Source organism: Zalophus californianus, chromosome 7, assembly GCF_009762305.2.
Source record: "Zalophus californianus isolate mZalCal1 chromosome 7, mZalCal1.pri.v2, whole genome shotgun sequence".
Classification (NCBI taxonomy): domain Eukaryota; kingdom Metazoa; phylum Chordata; class Mammalia; order Carnivora; family Otariidae; genus Zalophus; species Zalophus californianus.
The window spans coordinates 90,682,529-90,702,419 of NC_045601.1; the positions used below are offsets into that span (position 1 = coordinate 90,682,529).

The following is a 19,891-nucleotide window of genomic DNA, read 5'->3' on the forward strand; positions in this document are numbered from 1 at the left end:
GTTTCTGTCTGCCATCCAACACATTGTTCAATATGTCATATTTAATAATAATAGCCTTAGGTGTCCATTATATCTCAGGTACTTCTCTAAATATTTTATGGGTAGTAGTTAATATCATCCCTAACATAGTCCTTTTATTGTACCCATTTTTAGAGAATGGAGGCTCTGATATAGAACATATTCCAGTTCACACAGTTACTCTAAGACATTTGACTCCAGAACACCTGACCCTCTGATACATATTTTTACTACATATACCTTACTGCCTCTTGTAAGCTTCTAAAAGTTTTCTGTAATTACAGAAGTACATATACAATATTATGACACAATTGGAATTAAATATATTATAGTTTATATGGTATATAATAGCATTTTAAAATGATATCTTTCTAACTCAGTACATACAAAAGTATATCATTTATTTTAATTATACCAGATGGTATAACCAGTGGCTTCTTAATGTCACTTGTATTATTTTTGATTTTTAGCCATTATAAAAAACAAAACTGAGAAGAACATAAAACATATCCCTGTGCTCATGCATGTGTATATTTCTAGAAGTAGAATAAAAGCATTTGGCACTCACTCATAGTGAATGCATCACAGATTTAATTCCCCAGGAACCAACTCTGAGACAGAAATTGGCATGCTGGGAGTTTATTGTAGCATACTCAGTATATGTGCAGTGCTTTTATATGTCATTTTTATCAAAATAAAGGTTTTTTGAAAAAGAAAACATGTGGGCATAAAAAAGATGCATAATTGGACAGAAGCAGAGGGTTAATTGCAATGGAAAGACAGTGGAGGCTCCCCAATCCCACTGGAAGTCTAGAGCCGGGATGACCCAGTAGAGGTATCCCACACTGAGGCATGGGTGCTTAGCCTTTATATCTCTGCATCTACCAGTCACTGGGTACGAGCTGTCCCAAAAAAGAGAGTGACTTTGAGTGAAATGGTTCTTTCCAACTGAGGGCAAGTTTTATAGCTGTCAGCCACCAATGTTCTCAGGAACAGGGAAAATGAGGGCTTCAGTACTAGGTTGAATAGCATCCACTAGCACATATAGTCAATAATATAGTACTGTGTACTTTAAAATATGTTTAGAGGATAGATCTCATATTAAGTGTTCTTACACAAAACTCACACACACAAAAGAACACAAGAAAATTTTGGAAGAGATGTATATGTTTATTACTTTGATAATAATGATGGTATCACAGATGTATATATGTCCAAACTCATCAAGATATACTCACTAAAGGTGTGCAATTTTTGTGTGTATCAACTATACCACTATACCTGTCTATAAAGTTAAATGAATAAATGAAAGAAAAAGAAGGAAGGAAGGGAGGAAGGAAGGAAGAAAGAAAGGAAAGAAAGAAAGAAAGAAAGAAAGAAAGAAAGAAAGAAAGAAAGAAAGAAAGAAAGAAAGAAAGAAAGAAAGAAAGAAAGAAAGAAAGAAAGAAAGAAAAAAGAAAGAAAAAAGAAAGAAAGAAAGAAAGAGAAAGAAAGAAAGGAAAGAAAGAAAGAAAGAAAGAAAGAAAGAAAGAAAGAAAGAAAGAAAGAAAGAAAGAAAGAAAGAAAGAAAGAAAGAAAGAAAGAAAGAAAGAAAAAGAAAAAAGGAAGGAAGGAAGGAAGGAAGGAATGAAGGAAGGAAAAAAAGAAAGAAAGAAAAATTTACCTTGATATCCTCAGATATATTTGCTTCTTATAAGTTCTGTAAAATGTTACTTCAGGATTCTAGTTAGCTTCTTTTCCAGAACTACATAATAAAAGGATGAGTAGTAAATTCTAACACCTACCTCTGCAGCTGGTCCACAGGCCATAACTAATATACTTCATCTCTCTCCTCCCAACTCAATTTATATTCTCTTTACCATCAACTGGAATATCTCTGGTCTTGCTCTAACCCTAGGGGTCTATGTAATAATTCATCTCCTGGGGTTTGCCATCACTAATACCACTAATAACTCGAATACTTCAGAACTTGTTGAGTTTCATAGAGCAAAAGACAAATCTGCTTGCACTTTGGCCTGAACCTGTTACCATGTCCTCTCCTGCTCTGGGATTCATTTAAAGTGGCCAGCCATTTATATGGGTTGGAGCAATATTTCTGCCATTATAACCAAAGAAGCCTTCCAAGTGTTGCGCTTCCCTTTTAGTGGTGTATGGTATAAGATGCACTAATATGTCTTTAGTGTGTGAAGTATAAGATGAAATAATTTGTCCTTAATTTGGAAGAGATATCCCAGCATACTCTAGAACATTGGATCTCTAACAACTTCATTTGTGACAGGACCTTGAGTCTTCATAAGGTTTATCTGTCACTACCTGGAACATGTGTATCTTCACAAAGTTTTCATCCTATTTGCCATTTATTGCTCCTCCAGTTTGAGTAACATAATGACAAATAATATTATGTTACGTTCAAAGTATCTTATGATACAGTGGGAGAGAAAATGTAGCCTTATGACATTAAATGTATACTATATTCTGTTCCAAATGGATGTACACTGTTTCTGACCCTCCTGCCTAATAGGAAAAGAAAAGAAAAGCACTCTGTGCTCTTGGCCACATACTGTGTTATCTGAGGCAATGTTATTCAGCTTGATCAAATAGGCTATCTAGAACAATGACAGCAATTGAACTACTACTTGGTTAAGCTTCATTTGTCAGTTGTCATCTTCAAAGTGATGCATATTTTTTGGTAGGGACCAATTTGGTGAATGGAGTGGAGAAATGATAGTGGACCTGCCTTTTTCCTCAATGGTGGCATGATTTCTGCTTTTCCCCTAGGGTGCTATGTTGTTTTTCATTTTTGTTATTGGCTGGGGAGTGGGAGTTTAGGGAAGAGACAGGTTTAGTGGCTTCCAATTAGCATTCTTTATAATTCTAATCCCCAGGCAAAAAAAAAAAAAAAAATGGTGTTAAAGTCTACCAACTAAAAAATAAGTCTTTTACAAGTATATATTTAGGGCCTGGGAAATGGCAGTTGGAACTAGTTGACCTACCGTGAGCTACGCTTTGGTCAGGTACATTTATTTCCTTGCCTCCGTATGCCTCCATTCTAGAACTAGGGCAGTGAAGCTTCTGAAACCTAGATTTCAATGTTACATTGAACTCAAGTCCAAAATCCTTGAAATGTTTGCCTTTCTTTCTCCTAAATGTAGTTACAAAAGTAAATGTTTGTAGATCCTGTTGGTGGAATCATTGCTGTATCTTGTGGTGTTATAGTGTGATTTCCCCCGGGCACCTGGCCTTTCTTTCAACTAGTGGGCTTGAGGTCTGAAAGCTGGACAAAGGATTGTCATGTTTAGCTGGAGAGGGCCCTCAACCTCCTAATTATCCGGTCTTGATTTATTTTGATTATGTAAATTAAAGAATATCCTTGTCTACTACTCTATCCTGCTTCTAGAGACAATGTGTTTTATTAATCTCCATGGCTCTCTGAGGATCAGGACCCCCTTTCTACCTCTCTAACCTTGGTGGTCATTATAATTTTACCCTGCTTGCTCTGAAGATTATGTGCCACCACCAATCCTTTTAAATTCCCCCAATCCTATCATCTCCACAGAAGCCAATTTTGGTAACAGTACCTGCCATAATCAGTCTTTGTGTGCAAGGGAAGACTAAGATTCTCAAAGAAGTGATGCTCCTCTGAAAAGCATATGTATTACCACTTTGATAAAAAAAGTGGTCTCCACACCCTCTTACAGAACAAGCAGTCCTGTGCCCTTACATAAAATACATAGTTTAGCATGCTTATTTTTCTGAGCTTTTGATTTCCTTTTCCACTGTTTACTATAATAATTCTGGTATGTCCTCCTTCCTCCTAGTTATTATGGAGCATCAATTTATGCAAGCTTCCAAGGATTGACTGGCCAAGTGCCAGGAAGGGTCCAGTCAAGAAATAGGATCATACATGTAGATACATTCCACATAGCTCCTATAAGACAGGTGACCCTTAAGTGACATTTTTTATAAGAGATTTCTCTGCTTCTCCTTCCTTCTCCCTTTTTCTCTTTTCTCATCTGTTTCCCTTATTTATTCCTATAACCTCATACCTCCTTTAAAAAGAAACAAAAGGCAGTGTGAATATTACTTAGATTATTTTAAAGGAGATATTTTACATTTTAATGAAAAAATGGGCCCATAATAATTTTTATATCTCTAAATACTTATTAGCTTTCTTCTTAAGTGTGTTTATTTCACATATTTTTGACATTGGCTAACCAAAATTGTGCTACAGTTCATAATTAATTGTATTATATCCATACAGCCTAGAACTAAGAATGCATGATTAATACATATATATGTCAAACACAAACACATATTTTGTAACAGATAATAGCATTTATTATACTGCAAGTTCCAACAACAAACTAAAGATCTATTTCATTTCCTATTTGCTCATAATACATTTTCAAAATGTATGAAAGTACTTAGGCTTTTGCTTGCTCAGTTGATTTTCCTTTGAAACTTAAAGTCTGACATTTATTAAATTTGGACTTTAAAGTGTTTCTCCCTGTAAAACTTCTGACATAATGCACATTTATTAATTATTTTTCAAAATGTTCATAAATTTAAGTTCCATATCTCAGTACTTTCATTCCTTTAAATAAAAATCTGCCTCTTATTTTGTATTCTAAATGTCTGTCTCCTACTCAAACTGCACTTGAAAGAAAAAATATATGTAGAGGTTTTATATATTCTCCAACTGTATTTAAAATGTTTTATATATATATATTTTAAATGTAGTTTGAATAGTGTTTGAACACAGTGTATATACTTTATACATTCTCATTCACATGCATACATACACTTAGATAAAAATTTAAAGAGTAAAAAGGTACAACTATAAATTTATCTGAATATTTAGAAAATTATATTTAAAAGCCAGACTTACACTGACTTGTCCAAAGGATCCATTTTGGGAAAAACCAAGAGCCAGAAGCAATACTTCCTTGCTCAGGAAAATTGACACACCATCAGTTTGTCTTGTTTACACACACACGCTGTCAAAACACAAAAATGAAATATAAAATATAAGAATTTAAAGATATTAAATTTATACATTTTAAATATAAACTGAGGTTATGATTAAAGTTGAATCACACAGTTATTCATGTTACTCATGTTTGTAGCATTAGCCATATTCCTGTATCAATAGGCAAACCCAGAGGATGGTAGCTTCAACTATCTCGTACTCAGCCTTTTTATGGAAGTGTTTTATTTTACCTTATTTAGATTATTATTAAAAAATTCACTTTCTTTTTTTTAAATTCACTTTCAAGATTATTTTCTTATGTTTGTTCTAGCTTTAAAAAAACTACTAAAATCTGACCATCTGTCTCAGTGATCAAATGTCCCATTCTTATGGTTTCCGTATTAGGATTATTATGGCAAAAATGTGCATCTGCTTTTACTGTCCAACATTGAGTTGGTACTGTCCAACATTGAGTTGGCTCTGTGTACTAGTCCCCGATTTAAGTGTATGAATTTTGGCTTTTCTCCCAAATACAACATGCATTTCACCAGATTTTCTTCAGATTTTAAATGTGAATGTACTAGAGGTTTGACCCAATGCATTTTGTATTTCTGCTTGGCTGGCACTTCAGCTTCTTGCTATGGAATGAGGAATCTTTTGAATCTTGAAAAAGCCTAGAATTATTTTTGGAGATGCTGATCAAAAACTTGAACTCAACAACTGTGAAAAAGTCTATTGATCAACTGTCTTTTCACACAGCACAGAGATTAAATCATGTAGAATACTGGAAATGCATAGATAGTTTAAATAGAGTTATTCCAAGGAAATATCTAAATAGTTCATTTACATCAAAATGTACATTGCTTAAAAAATATAAAATATAGAAAATAATTCTTTCAGTATAGGTAAATGATTTATAAGTTGTCTATAAATAGATGAATAGTATGTGTCCCAAATTATAAAGTGTGTATCTTTATATATGTGTATATTTATATTACTATATATATTATATATATATAATGAGGCTTGATAGACTGAAGAGAAAGATCCTTTTCTATCAATATTAAAATTGGAATTCTTGAATTCATGTAGAGCACATACTCAATCTCTTCTCCCTTAAAATAAATAAATAAATAAATACTTGTTTTTACCAATCAATTTTGTAGGCATTCTGATTAGTATGATTTTTTTCCTACTTATTCTTTGCCATATAGATGTTTTATAAAATATAGGTTCAATATAAAATATTGAAGAATATACTACACAATATAGAGGGACTATCCTTTATTTTTAATAAATTAACTTTATATTTTTGTATAAAAAGGCCAATGTTAAATTTATTTGATGCCAACTTATTGTTGATAATAGTTGTTAGAGTCGTCCTTGAATGTTTATCACAAGCCTTGATTTTTCCAGAGTTCAGTATTTGAATTTCTTACCACATATAGGACAGCATCTTAAATCATGCAGTTAATTTAAGTGACTATATTAAGCATCAATACCCTCTCCTCTTCTTCCATCTTCATTATTGTCATTTCCTATCTCACCTAATGGCACCATTGTCTTTCTAATATTCAAGCTGAAATCCACCAAGAACTCCCCATTACTCACTCTGCCTCATCAACTTCTACTAATCATTGTCCAGATCTTCTCCAATCTATATCAGAAATGTAGTTCAAATATGGTCTACCTAATTAATGCCTTTGCTTATTAGGTCCTCATAATCTCTTGTCAGCAATAAAACAATAGTTTCCTGAATGATCTTCATGTTACCAGGCTCTCCCTATTTTATCCATCTTCTACTCGATAGCAATCTGATTGTGTCACTACCATACTTAAAAGCAACAGGAAAATGTTACTGTCTTTAAGGGTAGAATGCAAAGGAAGGTAGTTTCACTGTTGTTGCTGTTGTTTTCAGCCTCACCTTGCTATAACTTTTTAGGCCATCTCCATTGTGTCATTTCACCCATATCAATCTTCTGCTATGTTTTACATCTTTACACTTTCATGATGCTCTTCAGAATGGTCTTTGGTCCCCTTTTCCACTTTTAATGTTAGTAATAAAATTAGTGGCTTACTTGAGATAAATTTTGCCAGTCTAAGTGAGCTAAATGGTTTTCCACATTTTTTTTCCAAAAGGATTTCAGTGGTCAAGAGTATAGTAATGACCATCGTACAATTCATTAATTTTTTAAGATTTTATTTATTTATTTGAGAGAGAGTGGGAGAGAGAGAGCGCTAGTGGGAGTGGGGGGAGGGGACAGAAGCAGAGGGAGAAGAAAACTCCCCACTGAGCAGGGAGCCTGACATGGGGCTGATTCCAGAATCCTGGGATCATGACCTGAGCCGAAGGCAGATGCTTAACGCTTAACTGACTTGAGCCCCCCAGGTGCCCCTAATACATTATTAATATAGTTTTGTTAATGGTATACCTGATGAGATAACTAAATGAATGAACAAATAGGTGAATGGATACAACAGTAGAATAATGAATGACTTAGTTGAGTAGCCTGTATTTTTTATGTCTTCTTTTCTATGTGTCCTCAACTCTTTAAGACATTAAAAAATATAATAATACTATTTTATTATCTGTGTTCTTATTTCTTTTTTATCTACCGGTTTTGACTGGGATTTTATATTGCATACAAGTAATGGCTTCAACAAACAATAGGTGAATTAATTTGTATAAGAAGAGAGTCCTTTCGGTTATGTATACTGTGAGATTTGTATTTATAAGTTTATAGCCAAAAAAGCTGGTATATTTATACAAAACAAATGTACATAAATATTGCCAAATAATATTTAGTCATTGCATATCAATATTTATGGTGAGATGAACATATAGAATAGTTAATATTTAGAAATGTGAATCAACTAAGATTTCTTAAGCTAATGATTTTTTTTGATGAATACTCCTTTTTCCATTGTAATGAGACAATGACATCTACTTTATTTTCTATTATTAGCTTTAGTTCTTTAAGTCAACATTTAAGAATTGAAATGTTGCTCTTACTTAGAAGGAATTCAATGTATTTTATGCCAGTGAATTTTTGATTATCTTACTAGGGAAGACAACAAATTAGAATATATTAGTCTACCTTTAAGTACACATTTAGTTTTCAAGTGTTTACTACTGGAAATCGTATATTCAAAAAATCATAGAGTATGTGTTTTTGCTTGTTTGGTTTTTCAATCCATAAAAATCTTGCTTCTGGCTGTGAGTTTGGAAAATGCTGCCAGTTCATACTGAATCCTGAAATTATTTCATGATACAAACTAAAAACCAGATTGGAGCTCGCACATAAAACATGTATTTCCATCCATCAGAAACTTATTTCTCTAACATGTATAAAAGCAGATTCAAATATATAAATGCATAGGTCTGATTGTTAGTTATAAAGAGTGACTTTGTTCTTTAGAACTTTATTTTCTACAAATATCCATTCATCTCCAGAGACCTCACCATGGTATCATCAGTCCTATTGACATATGGCCAGATGCTTTCCTGAGGATTTGATCCTTGTAAGGACACCACATGAAATCTTGGGCCACCTGTTATTTGAGAAGATAAAACAAACAGTCAGCACATACGTTAAATATTCAAGCATTATTGGTTACTCACAGGGAACTCTTTTAAAGTAGTCAAGTTGAAATTATGCACTCATGAAAGAATATAAGAAAAAGGAAAACAAATATTTATGCAACACCACTTAGAAGTAAAGCTACTTTAAATAAAATAAATGCACTGAAACTATTTTGCTGGGATTTGATGTACTTAATTTTACATTATTTCACAAGATATCAGATAGTCTTGTAATAGATTTGAAACATTCAAGAAAGAAAAAAAGAAAAGAAAGAAAGGAGAGAAACTTGGAGAAAAAGGTCTAGGCTTCAGATCTCAAGTCTGCCAACCAGTGACTTTGGATAAGTCATTTTTCTCCTTTGCACTTCTGGCTATCTCATCTATAAAGTGAGAATTAAAAAAGTGCCTCTTCTACTTATTTCAAAGCATTATTGGAGTTATGAAATTGAATAATTTGACCATTTTAAAATAAGATGTGATTGACAAATAAGTGAAAAGTACCACTAGAAATGAAGCAATCCTCATTGTTGAGATACATATTTTATTTAAGCATAAATAGGGTAACAAATGCTCTTTAAAATTCTGTGACAGCACCTAGTTACCACCATAGATGGGTAGGCATTGTTGATGTCAGGTGCTATATACACTATTTATTCATTATATCATTTAATCTTTACAATAATTCTCTGAGATTACCAATTTCATTAAGCTCTCTTATCTTCAATTTCCCAAATGAGTGAATTTAGGTAAGTCTATATGATTCCAACTGAAGACCATTTATCAATTAATATTTATAATATTTTCAGCATATATTATGTACATGAGAATATGGAGATTCAGATTCACACTTAGGAGCCAGAAGTTTAATTACTGGAGGTTAGTCATGGAAATGTTTATAATATAATTTTTATTTATAAAAATTTTTAAAGGATATGACAAGCAAATTTTAGGGCAAGATGAAATCATGTACAGTATTAGTAAATAACTGATAGTAGAGTGCTATTTGAACTCAAAAAATTTCTCAGAGAATGACAGATGCTAAATGGTTGACAGACTGGGCTAGAGTCTGTGATGTACAGACAAGATCCAAATGCTTTACTGTTTACTTATATGATTTCTCTTCAATTTTCCCACATTATTCAAATATTAGAGAAAAGAGATTTTTAAAAGCAGGCAAAAACTGAAAGGAAATCCAGATGCTTAGCACAAAGGAACACCTTGTTATAAATACTCTGGTGATTATAAGAATCACATGTTGCTAAAGATATTGAAATAAATATTATCTCAGGTTTATAAACAGTGAAAATTATTTTACATAAAAGAAATAATTGAGGAAATTTTCGCAATTGGTAATTAAGCTCAATAGTTGCTAAAATTGAAATTGGTAGCACTGTTGTTCTCTGATCTGTCTCAGTGGCCTACTATGTTAGAAATTTACCAAATGCTTCTGAAATCTATTTTAGCCATTGCAGTCTTGCAGTAATAGACGTTAAATTGTCTTAAGAAAGTAGGCAACCAATATTTTTAAATTATGTATAATTTATTGATCTTGTTATAAATAAAAATGCCACATATTAGTTTAATGTAATAATTCATTAAAAATGCAAAGAATAAATTTGAAGCAGTACTGTTCATACTTCTTAATATTTTATTTCAGCTGTGAGTGTACATCTGGATGGACTGGACAAAACTGTAGTGAAGAAATAAATTAATGTGACTCTGACCCATGCATGAATGGAGCTCTTTGGCATGAGTCTACCATTCCTGGGCAATTTGTATGCCTGTGTCCACCCTTTTATACTGGAAAATTTTGCCATCAACACTATAACCCCTGTGATCCACTCCATGACCCTTGCAGAAACAACTCAACATGCTTGACTTTGGTAGCTGGAACTCATTATTGTGTGTGTAGAGAAGGTAAGAGCTTATATTTGTTTTAATGTTCTTTTTTCACTTTTTTGTTTGGTTTATTTTGTTTTTATGGGATTATGGCTCCTTAAAAATGAGTGAGAGAAAACATATACATTGGAGAATTAGGGAGTATTTGACTCCAAATATAGATACATAAACAGACTGGAGAAATAATCTAAAAAGTTAACCTAACTATGGTGGGGGGGGGCAATGGGGGAAAAAGAAAAGGCAAAACTCTAGTTTTTGGCTTTGTTTGTTTTAAAGAAATCTCTCATTGTTTGTTAATAGCTTTTTTTTCCTGAATAATCTTGTCTATGTAGTATTCCTAACAATAGCAGTTAGTTAGAAATTAGCATAGATAGAATCTAGGGTAATCAAATGCTTCACTGTAACTTTTTTCATGGAGCTATCTATGAACACCACTTATTTCCCCTTTGGTTGCTAAGCCAGAATCATATTACTCTGGTGGTTACTTTGTACTAGAAAATAGAGTCTTTGAAAGGGATAGAGAATAGGCAGGTTAAAGGGCATTATTGGCATTCCTGAATCCATCTGTTCCTGAAGTAAGTTACTTCTGGCTTTCTGGGTCTTATCAGCCAATAATAACTGATACTATTTTGAAAGATGCTTGATTAGGGTCTCTTCAGATGTAACTGAAAGAGGTCTGATTAGTGCACAGGTGATCTACATAAATGTTAACTGCTCATATACTGTTTGCTACTCAAGAGCTATTACCATCTTCAGCAGGAATGCTTCTGCCATAAAACTAGCACATTGTCGGTTTTCAGTATAACAGGGATGTGTCATAAGGCCAATATAAAAATCATATTGTGTATAAAAGTTTACAACTGATATTTATTTTCTCATACCAACTCATGGCTTCATGTCTTTCTCCTTGTTACTGATTCTACTAGAAAAGAGGTTTATTAAAGAAAAGGACAATACTTATTTACTCTTCTGTCCCAAAAGGTCAGCTTAGACTATACCAATTAATTGATATCGTAGTCAAAGCTGTTTCTGTTTGTTTTTATAAATGCTCTAGAACTTCCTGATGTATAGGATAATCTATTATAAGGCTATAGAGGCAAGTCCTTGAATGTACGTACATGACAAAAACTTCTGGACCTTCTGAGGAATTGGAACTACAAACTGGAGAGTCATTAGTAATTGTTTTTGCAAAAATAACATGGGCTTTTTTAAAGCAAACTGTGTGGGCATACAAGGCATATGGATACATATTTGCAGGAATGAGTCAGGAAAAGCAAGCAAGGAAAAATGTGAGGAGGACATTTGATATCCTGCAAACCTCAGTAATTACAAAGTACATTTTAAGTGGATAATTTCCTTTTAACAAAGATGGAGAGTGAAACTTTTTGAAATATTATTCAGTAGCAGAGGAAGAGCTAATTTATTCAGCAGGATTACTCCATGATGCTTTACTTAGCCAACTAATACATTCTCAGAATATAAGTAATATTTAATGAGAGGCAGTAGCATATTTCTTCAATTAAAATAAAACCTCTATTTTCACCAAAGATAGTTTTCTACAAGATGGGGATTTTTTTTTCCACATAAAATTTTTGATAATTTATGTGCAATTAATAAATGCATTTGATGAATTTATATAATCTAGTAAGATTCCTTTCCTGTTGTGGGATGAGGGAAAAAAGAAGTTCAGAGATATAAAACCTTATCATCAACTATCAAACTAGTAATAAGATTTTCCAGCTTCACAAGCATCACAAAAATATCCTGAGGGCAATTTAGATTTCACCATTGTGTATTAGTAAAATCGTGTTTGTTTTCTTGGAACTTCATCATTCTACTTAAGGCTTTCAGACCTTAATATGACCACTTCAAGTTACTGCTTTGGTTAGAGTAGCCACAATGAATCATGTGTTTATCCCTTTTTTTTTTAATGTTATGTTAATCGCCATACATTACATCATTAGTTTTTGATGTAGTGTTCCATGATTCATTGTTAATTATGATTCAGCACAAAGAGATATTTGAAGAGTACATTGTTTCTAAGCTGTTTTGCTTCATATATATACTTGAACTTGAAAAATGTTTCTAAACCTAAGAAATTGTAGGAGTAAGTTTCTTACTGTAAAAATTGTTTACTTACTGTTACCTTTAGTTGTTCAACCTCTATAGCAGATCAGAAACTAAAGCCTGTGACGTTGCTTTAAGAAACTACCTCGGAATATGAAAAAGAGGTTGACTGTGGAATATTTTAGACACTGTGCCCTGAGTTACTTTAATATCTGTTGTTTGAAATAGGATCTACGCCAAAGCAATTATATTATTTTTTAAAGAAAATATTCTGATCAAATTCCATTTTAAAAGTAGTGAAATTTTAAACCACAAAGAATTCTAAGACTTAACCTCTTATACAGATACAGGATTTGGAAGCTCTACTGGAATCCTTTGCAAGCTGTCGGTGTTTGCCAAGTGACTAGAATATAGGGCATCATAAGAGAAGAGATTTAAGGCTTAAGGTCTAGGAATTCAGCATATGCATTTTTGAAATTCTGTTCACAGTTTTTAGTCAGTCTACAGGGTCTGTCACAATTTAAATATGAATATAAATAAAATCCCAAAGCCAGAGTAGTAATGTGACTATGTACTAGACAACTAAATTATAAATGGCATTAAAATTCACTCTGAAGAAACAGCAACTAGAATAACTGATACTTTGATTTATGCCAAACTGAATGCTCACCAAGTAACCTATTTTGCTTAATGTGATTGAAACTTATAGTCAAAACAATCTAACCCATTTGGATACAATGTGAGCTACTTAAACATTATAGGTGTAGTAAAACACCAGAACTATGGTGATCATGTTTTGCGGGGCAGTACTTCTATCTTCTGTTTAGAGCGGAGGTGAGTTAATTTGGTCCCTATGAACATTGAACATTTTCTAGCGGAAAATAGACAGAAAAGCATTTAATAGTAATGATTCAATAGTTTGTTTTATATAAAATCCTATTTGTTTAAACAATTCCTGTGGTTAAAAAAATCAGTGCTTTAATAAGTATAAAAATAGCACATAGAAAGACAAATATAATTTCATCAGATTCCTAGAAACAAATGGGGTTTACTCTGGGTACCTTATAGTATTAGCTTTAGGTGATTTAGTATGCAATCAATTTACACACCTCAACATTTATTTTATACTACACAATTTTTTTTTTTTGCCTCTCTGCACTATGCTCTGTGTATAACACATGCCAGTCTTGTAACTACATGTTGGTAGTGTTCTAGAAATCTAAAAATTGTATTCTCTATTAACTGATTCAACAAACATTATTGATTTCCTACCATGTGTCAAGTCTTGAGACAGGTTCTGGGGAAATTAAACATGGCAAAGACACCCCCTCAAGGAATTTAAAGTTCAAGGATCGACACATAAATTAACTAACCATTAAAGTACAACATATTAAGAGCTCTCTCTTACTTTGTGAATGCATACCCCACCTTTATTATGCAGTGACAACTCTGAGTTATGTTCCACATGATTTCTAAGAGGATCCCTAGCAGCCTTGGAGGTTTCATTGCCCACAGTAATTACCTGCTCATTAAGCCCCTCTCTCCCCTATTTTATTTCTCTACTCCCTTGCAGTAATTTCCAGGACCACCTCTCAAAAAAGCTACTTGTGGGTATTATTACCTCATATTCTTATTTTGGAAGACTCAAGCTATGACAGATAGAAAACTCCATCCATGTCTGCATAGGACTGGAATATTGGCATTCAGAGCCTTTCCTTGGAATTGATGATAAGAGAAAATGTTTTCTCTTTTTGCTAGAGTTTTTCAGTTGGTACAGCCAACACCATGTTCCCTTCACAAGGAGATCTGAATGCTGTAGGAAAGAAGTATTTGTGAAAGTACGTGTCCTGGTAGTTACTATGGTTCTTTCTTAAATTCTGAAAACTGCAAGGTGTCCTTCCCAGCTAGGCTACCAATAAATGCCATTCCTTATGTAAGTTAATATTTTTGTTCATAGTGTATGTGATCAAAAGAGTAATACTTAATGTGTACAGTAAAGGGAAAGAGCTAATTAAGTACAAGAGGTTGAATAAACTGTGTTCAACTTGCAGGCTGGTAGAAATATAAGAATATATAAGAAATATAAGAATGATATGAGGTTTACAGAGGTAGAGAGGACTTTCAATAAAATGCAAGTGGTTGTGTGTATAGCATGCAGTCAGGTCTCTGTTACTATCATGTGTGCGTATATAGTGAGAGATTAAAACCATTTCATGCTTAAAATATATTTATTTTCTAATATTCTGTTTAGGAAAGTGTCTTTATCTTTCTACTCTGAATTACATCTCAGTTTATAGGCAAGAACATCACCCTATCCAACACTCTCAATTTAATTTAAAGGGCTTAGTTTCCAAATGTAGCCAATTCAACCATATGTCTCCAAGGTGAAAGGAGCAAAAGTTTTTTAAATGACACTTTACAAAGGATTAAAATGTGGCAAAGAGAGTACTTGTAAAATGTCTTAGTGGAAGGAAGAATCAGATCATTTACCTGTGCTATTGATTTACAATTGGGATTCTAAGCTTGATGGATTTGTAGTAGTACCAGAGGAGGAAAGCAGTTGCATTTATTTATTTTTTTAAGATTTTATTTATTTATTTGAGAGAGAGAATGAGATAGAGAGAGAGCGTGAGAGGGGAGGGGGTCAGAGGGAGAAGCAGACTCCTTGCTGAGCAGGGAGCCCAATGCGGGACTCGATCCCGGGACTCCAGGATCATGACCTGCACCGAAGGCAGTCGCTTAACCAAATGAGCCACCCAGGCGCCCAGCAGTTGCATTTAAATGTGTCTATTACTCCAGTACATATACTATTATTATGGTAATGCCACATTACCTAAGGTGTATAATTGCAAGCACCAAATAAATGTGTCACTTGACAATATAGTTTATCTAAATTAAAAATTACTCTTTTTGACAATTAACATGTGCTTGTGTGGTAGCATGTGTTATTAGATTTAAATGGCTATAGATATTTATATTGGGGAAATTCTTCAAAGAAAATATATATTGCTGCTAATTAACTTTAAAGCATGTCAATAATTTGTTATATTTTAAAATATGAGCTTTTATACTCATTTTTTTAATTTTTCTTAAAATCACTGTTAAAAAACCTTATTAAGCCTATTAGAAATATTAGTTCTATCTTTTCATATTTCATAGTGTTTGAATTTAATCCGCAGCTATTTTGTAATAGTGGGTTAATTTTTCAAGAATGCTAACATTTGTGTAACATTGTTTTAAAATAAAAATAAGACAATATTTTAAAAAATTCTGACTCACCAAGAGAGAAATCTCTTTACTTTTTTGTTTTCATAAAGCTTTAAAATCTAGATAAATTAATTTTTTAATTAAGAAAAATAAAAATAATGCTTTTCTAATGCTTTTGAAAATAATTCATTTTTTAATATTTTTAGTTTTTATTTTAAAAGGTATGATTTTAACACTAACTTAATGGATATGAAAGATATACTCTAGTTTTTCCCTATTTACTTTCATTCCTAATTATTCCAAGTGGTATTACTTCTAATGTGAGAGTTGTCAAGGTATAGACCTGAATATGACAAAATGTTTCCTCATAAAGCTTCATGAAAATCTAACTATTGTTAATGTACTTTGTTCTGTGCCATCCCCTCTAGAGAATCAAATAAAAACTGAAATTTTTTTAGAAATAGAAAATACTAAGTGATTTTAAAAATTATACCTGTAACCTACATTGATTTGGCTCCTAAACGTGAGCTGTAAGTTTAGTAACTTAAGAAATATTTTTGGGGATGGGAAGATGTAAAAATATTAATCAGTCACCTGCATTCTCTATGACAAGGTAAAAGCAAGCCATTGTAAGAAAAAGATCAAGAGAATCCAATCCATGTGAGAATGTCACATTATTTGTGTGTAAAGAACTCTATTGCAGTTAATGGAGTCAGCTGAATTCTAGATAGGGATAAATAACAGGAGAGTAGCATAGGATGAATTCATTATACTTAAAGTTTTGATAGACCTTTAGCTGTCACCTGTCACTGCATATATTCAAAACAAATACCCTTCACACAAACAAATACTTCTAACACCAAGGACTATGGAAAGTGTAGTTTGGGACTAAGTACGTACACATTTTTCTCCTTTAAATCCCCCGAACACAAGCTTTCTCAGCAAAACTTTGGTTTAATTTAAATGCAATCCATGTCTACTTTATTTTTTTCTCCCGATGTCTACTGCATTCTAGCAATCTAATTTCCTCAGCCCATTGACATATGTTGCTGCTTGGTAACAAAGCTCCATCCCAGAAATGTCAAACTAAATGAATAAGGCAAAATCACAGAAAACAAGGTTATTCTGTGAGCTTCCCGAGTTTGCAGGTTCTGAATGTTCTTCTGATTTATCAGCCCAGCTGAACTCAGTAGGGGACACTGGTACTACTTCTCCAGCTAGTCAGTGCCCCTGAGTCCCAGGGCCTCAAAGAACATTTCTAAGAAACATCTTAGTGTCAAAATACCCTGCCTTCCAGAGAAAGCTAGTCATGCTAAAAGTAGGAATGGTGTAATGCATCCAACTTTCTAAATCTTTAACTTGTAAAAACAAAACAAAACAAAAAACCCCTACAAATATTTAAAGAAAAAGCTTATTATGTTATTTATAAGGGTACTACAATATTTATAATTTAAATATGATAGTAGTGGTGATTGATGATTGGTGAAATGTGTTGGAATTATAACTCTCTTACCTAAAATTAAGAGAACCATTTTAACTTGGAAATATCTCTTTAATTTCGTTTTTAATGCTGAGGATACAATACTGAGTGCATGAATGAAATTACAAGCATGCGACTTCAGAGTTTAAACTGAAGGCTTTGATAATTGAGTAAGAAAAAAATAGGACAAATTAATAATGAGACTTGACCTAAAGACTGCCTGATCTGCTAGACACATACTCGCCGTAGATTTCTTCTGTTTCTTGGTGCATCTTTATTCCATCTTTCTACTTTTAACCCATTATTATCTCTATATTTAAAGTGAAATTCCTTTAGAAATCATGTAGTTCATTCTGTTATTTTATTTAGCCTGGCTGACTCTGCCTCTTATTGAAGTATTTTTTTTAAAACCACATTTGATGTAATTATTGATGTATATGGCTTTAAATGGATCATCTTGCTATTTGTTTTCTACTTTCTGTAGTACTTGTATCTCCACTTTGTTCCTTTTTACTCTTGCCTTCTTTTGGGTTAAGTAATTTTTAGATTTCCATATTATCTCCTACTAAACAGGCAGCCAGATTTTGTAAGATGTAATAACCAGCTTCCCAAACCCCAAGTAGAAGCAGGTTTGGCACTTGACTTAGTGGTAGACACCACAGAGGATGGCAGTGGCTTGTAGCATGGTGTGAATGGATAAAGTAGGAAATCCTGTGTTTCTTGTAGGACTCTAAGTGAGGAAGTACAGAGGATTTTCCACCTAGCAGTAGATGCTGAAGCTAAAAGATCATGATATAGAAATAGAGATCAAGGAAGCTGTGTTATATCATCTGTATGCCAATATTCCAAATGACTTGAAGCTTTCAACATGAAGAGATATTTGAAGATAGAAAGGAAAGACTTCATGAGATGGTTTGAGGGAAGGAAGATGGCCATCTGTGTGTAGCTAGATCACCCTCTCTTTCAGATCCCAGTCTATGTGTATGCCAATAATAAATGCAGGTTTTGTAGGACAACTTGAATGACTTTATGTTCTTCAAACTAAAAAATCTGATTAGATATTATCATTTATAATATCACTGCAATTATTTGGTACTTGGTTATAGCACTGAAAAAGTAAGAGAAAAGAAAATCCTTTTGTTTCACACATTTTCTAACTAGTATTGAAAAAAATATTAGCAAGAAAAAATAAGTGTAAGAATATATTTTGTTGCCCATCAACAGATAAATGGATAAAGAAGAAGTGGTATATATACACAATGAAATATTATGCAGCCATCAAAAAAACACAAAATCTTGCCATTTGCAATGACGTGGATGGAACTAGAGGGTATTATGCTGAGTGAAATAAGTCAATCAGAGAAAGACATGTATCATATGATCTCACTGATATGAGGAACTCCTAATCTCAGGAAACAAACTGAGGGTTGCTGGAGTGGTGGGGGGTTGCAGGGATGGGGTGGCTGGGTGATAGACATTGGGAGGGTATGTGCTGTGGTGAGTGCTGTGAATTGTGTAAGACTGATAAATCACAGATCTGTACGTCTGAAATAAATAATACAGTATATGTTAAAAAGAAGAAGAAGAAGAAGATAGTAGGAAGGGAAAAATAAAGGGGGGATTCGGAGGGGGAGATGAACCATGAGAGACTATGGACTCTGAGAAACAAACTGAGGGTTCTAGAGGGGAGGGGGTGGGGGGAATGGGTTAGCCTGGTGATGGGTATTAAAGAGGGCACGTATTGAATGGAGCACTGGGTGTTATATGCAAACAATGAATCATGGAACACTACATGAAAAACTAATGATGTAATGCATGGTGATTAACATAACATAATAAAATAAAATTAAAAAAATATATTTTGTTTTATCTAGTTAATATATGATCATGGAAATAAGTGTTTAAATTGTCATCATAAATATTAAAATATTTAATGTATTTTAAAAAGTGGTATGCTGATTTTTTCTGACACAAGTCTGTTGAAATAATTACAATGCTCTCATTAAGTCTGTGTAATTTTTTTCATGTTCTTTGGTTTTTTTTTAATATAACTGGCATGTGTTTAAATGGATGACTGATTATGTAGCTCTGAATCAAAATAATTTTTCTTTGAATCACTTGGATATGTAAAGTAATTAAATAATTTGCCTCATCTGCTAACTGCCTTGTATAAATTTGATCGCTGAAGCTCAATTTTACTTTAAGATTGGCCGTCACATTAATTCATTTGCTTTCCACATTGTTTCATTTCTTCTTGTTCAAAGTTTTAAATACCTTAAAACAACAGAAACATTTGCAACACCCTATTTTCCCAAAGGATTTAATAACATTTGAACTCATTAAATTGAAACTAGCATAACTTTATTCATATATTATGTAAAATAGCGTTGTGTGAGAAGTCAGAGATGAGGTGTTTTCTTTCTTTTTTATCCTAAGCTTCCGCTAAGAGCATATTCTCCAGACTCTTTACCACTGACTGATTTTCACACTCTAAAGTGAGGATTGCTCATCTATATCCATCTCATCTCTCCTTGCAGGATTTGAGGGTGAACGTTGTGAAATTAATGTGAATGAGTGCTTCTCCCTTCCCTGTCAGAATTATAGTGACTGTGAAGATGGGGCCAACAATTTCAGGTAGAGAAACCAAGAAATAACTAGATAAAAGTTT

General features: G+C 33.0%; 1 protein-coding gene across 1 annotated transcript in view; it reads left to right on the top strand.

Moving 5' to 3' along the window:
• Positions 1–19,891, top strand: part of EYS (eyes shut homolog) — a 1,577,782-nt gene that overhangs the window by 512,711 nt on the left and 1,045,180 nt on the right. The window contains 2 exon segments of the mRNA XM_027604057.2: positions 10,228–10,487; positions 19,761–19,857. Coding sequence (XP_027459858.2) covers positions 10,228–10,487; positions 19,761–19,857 — 357 coding nt within the window.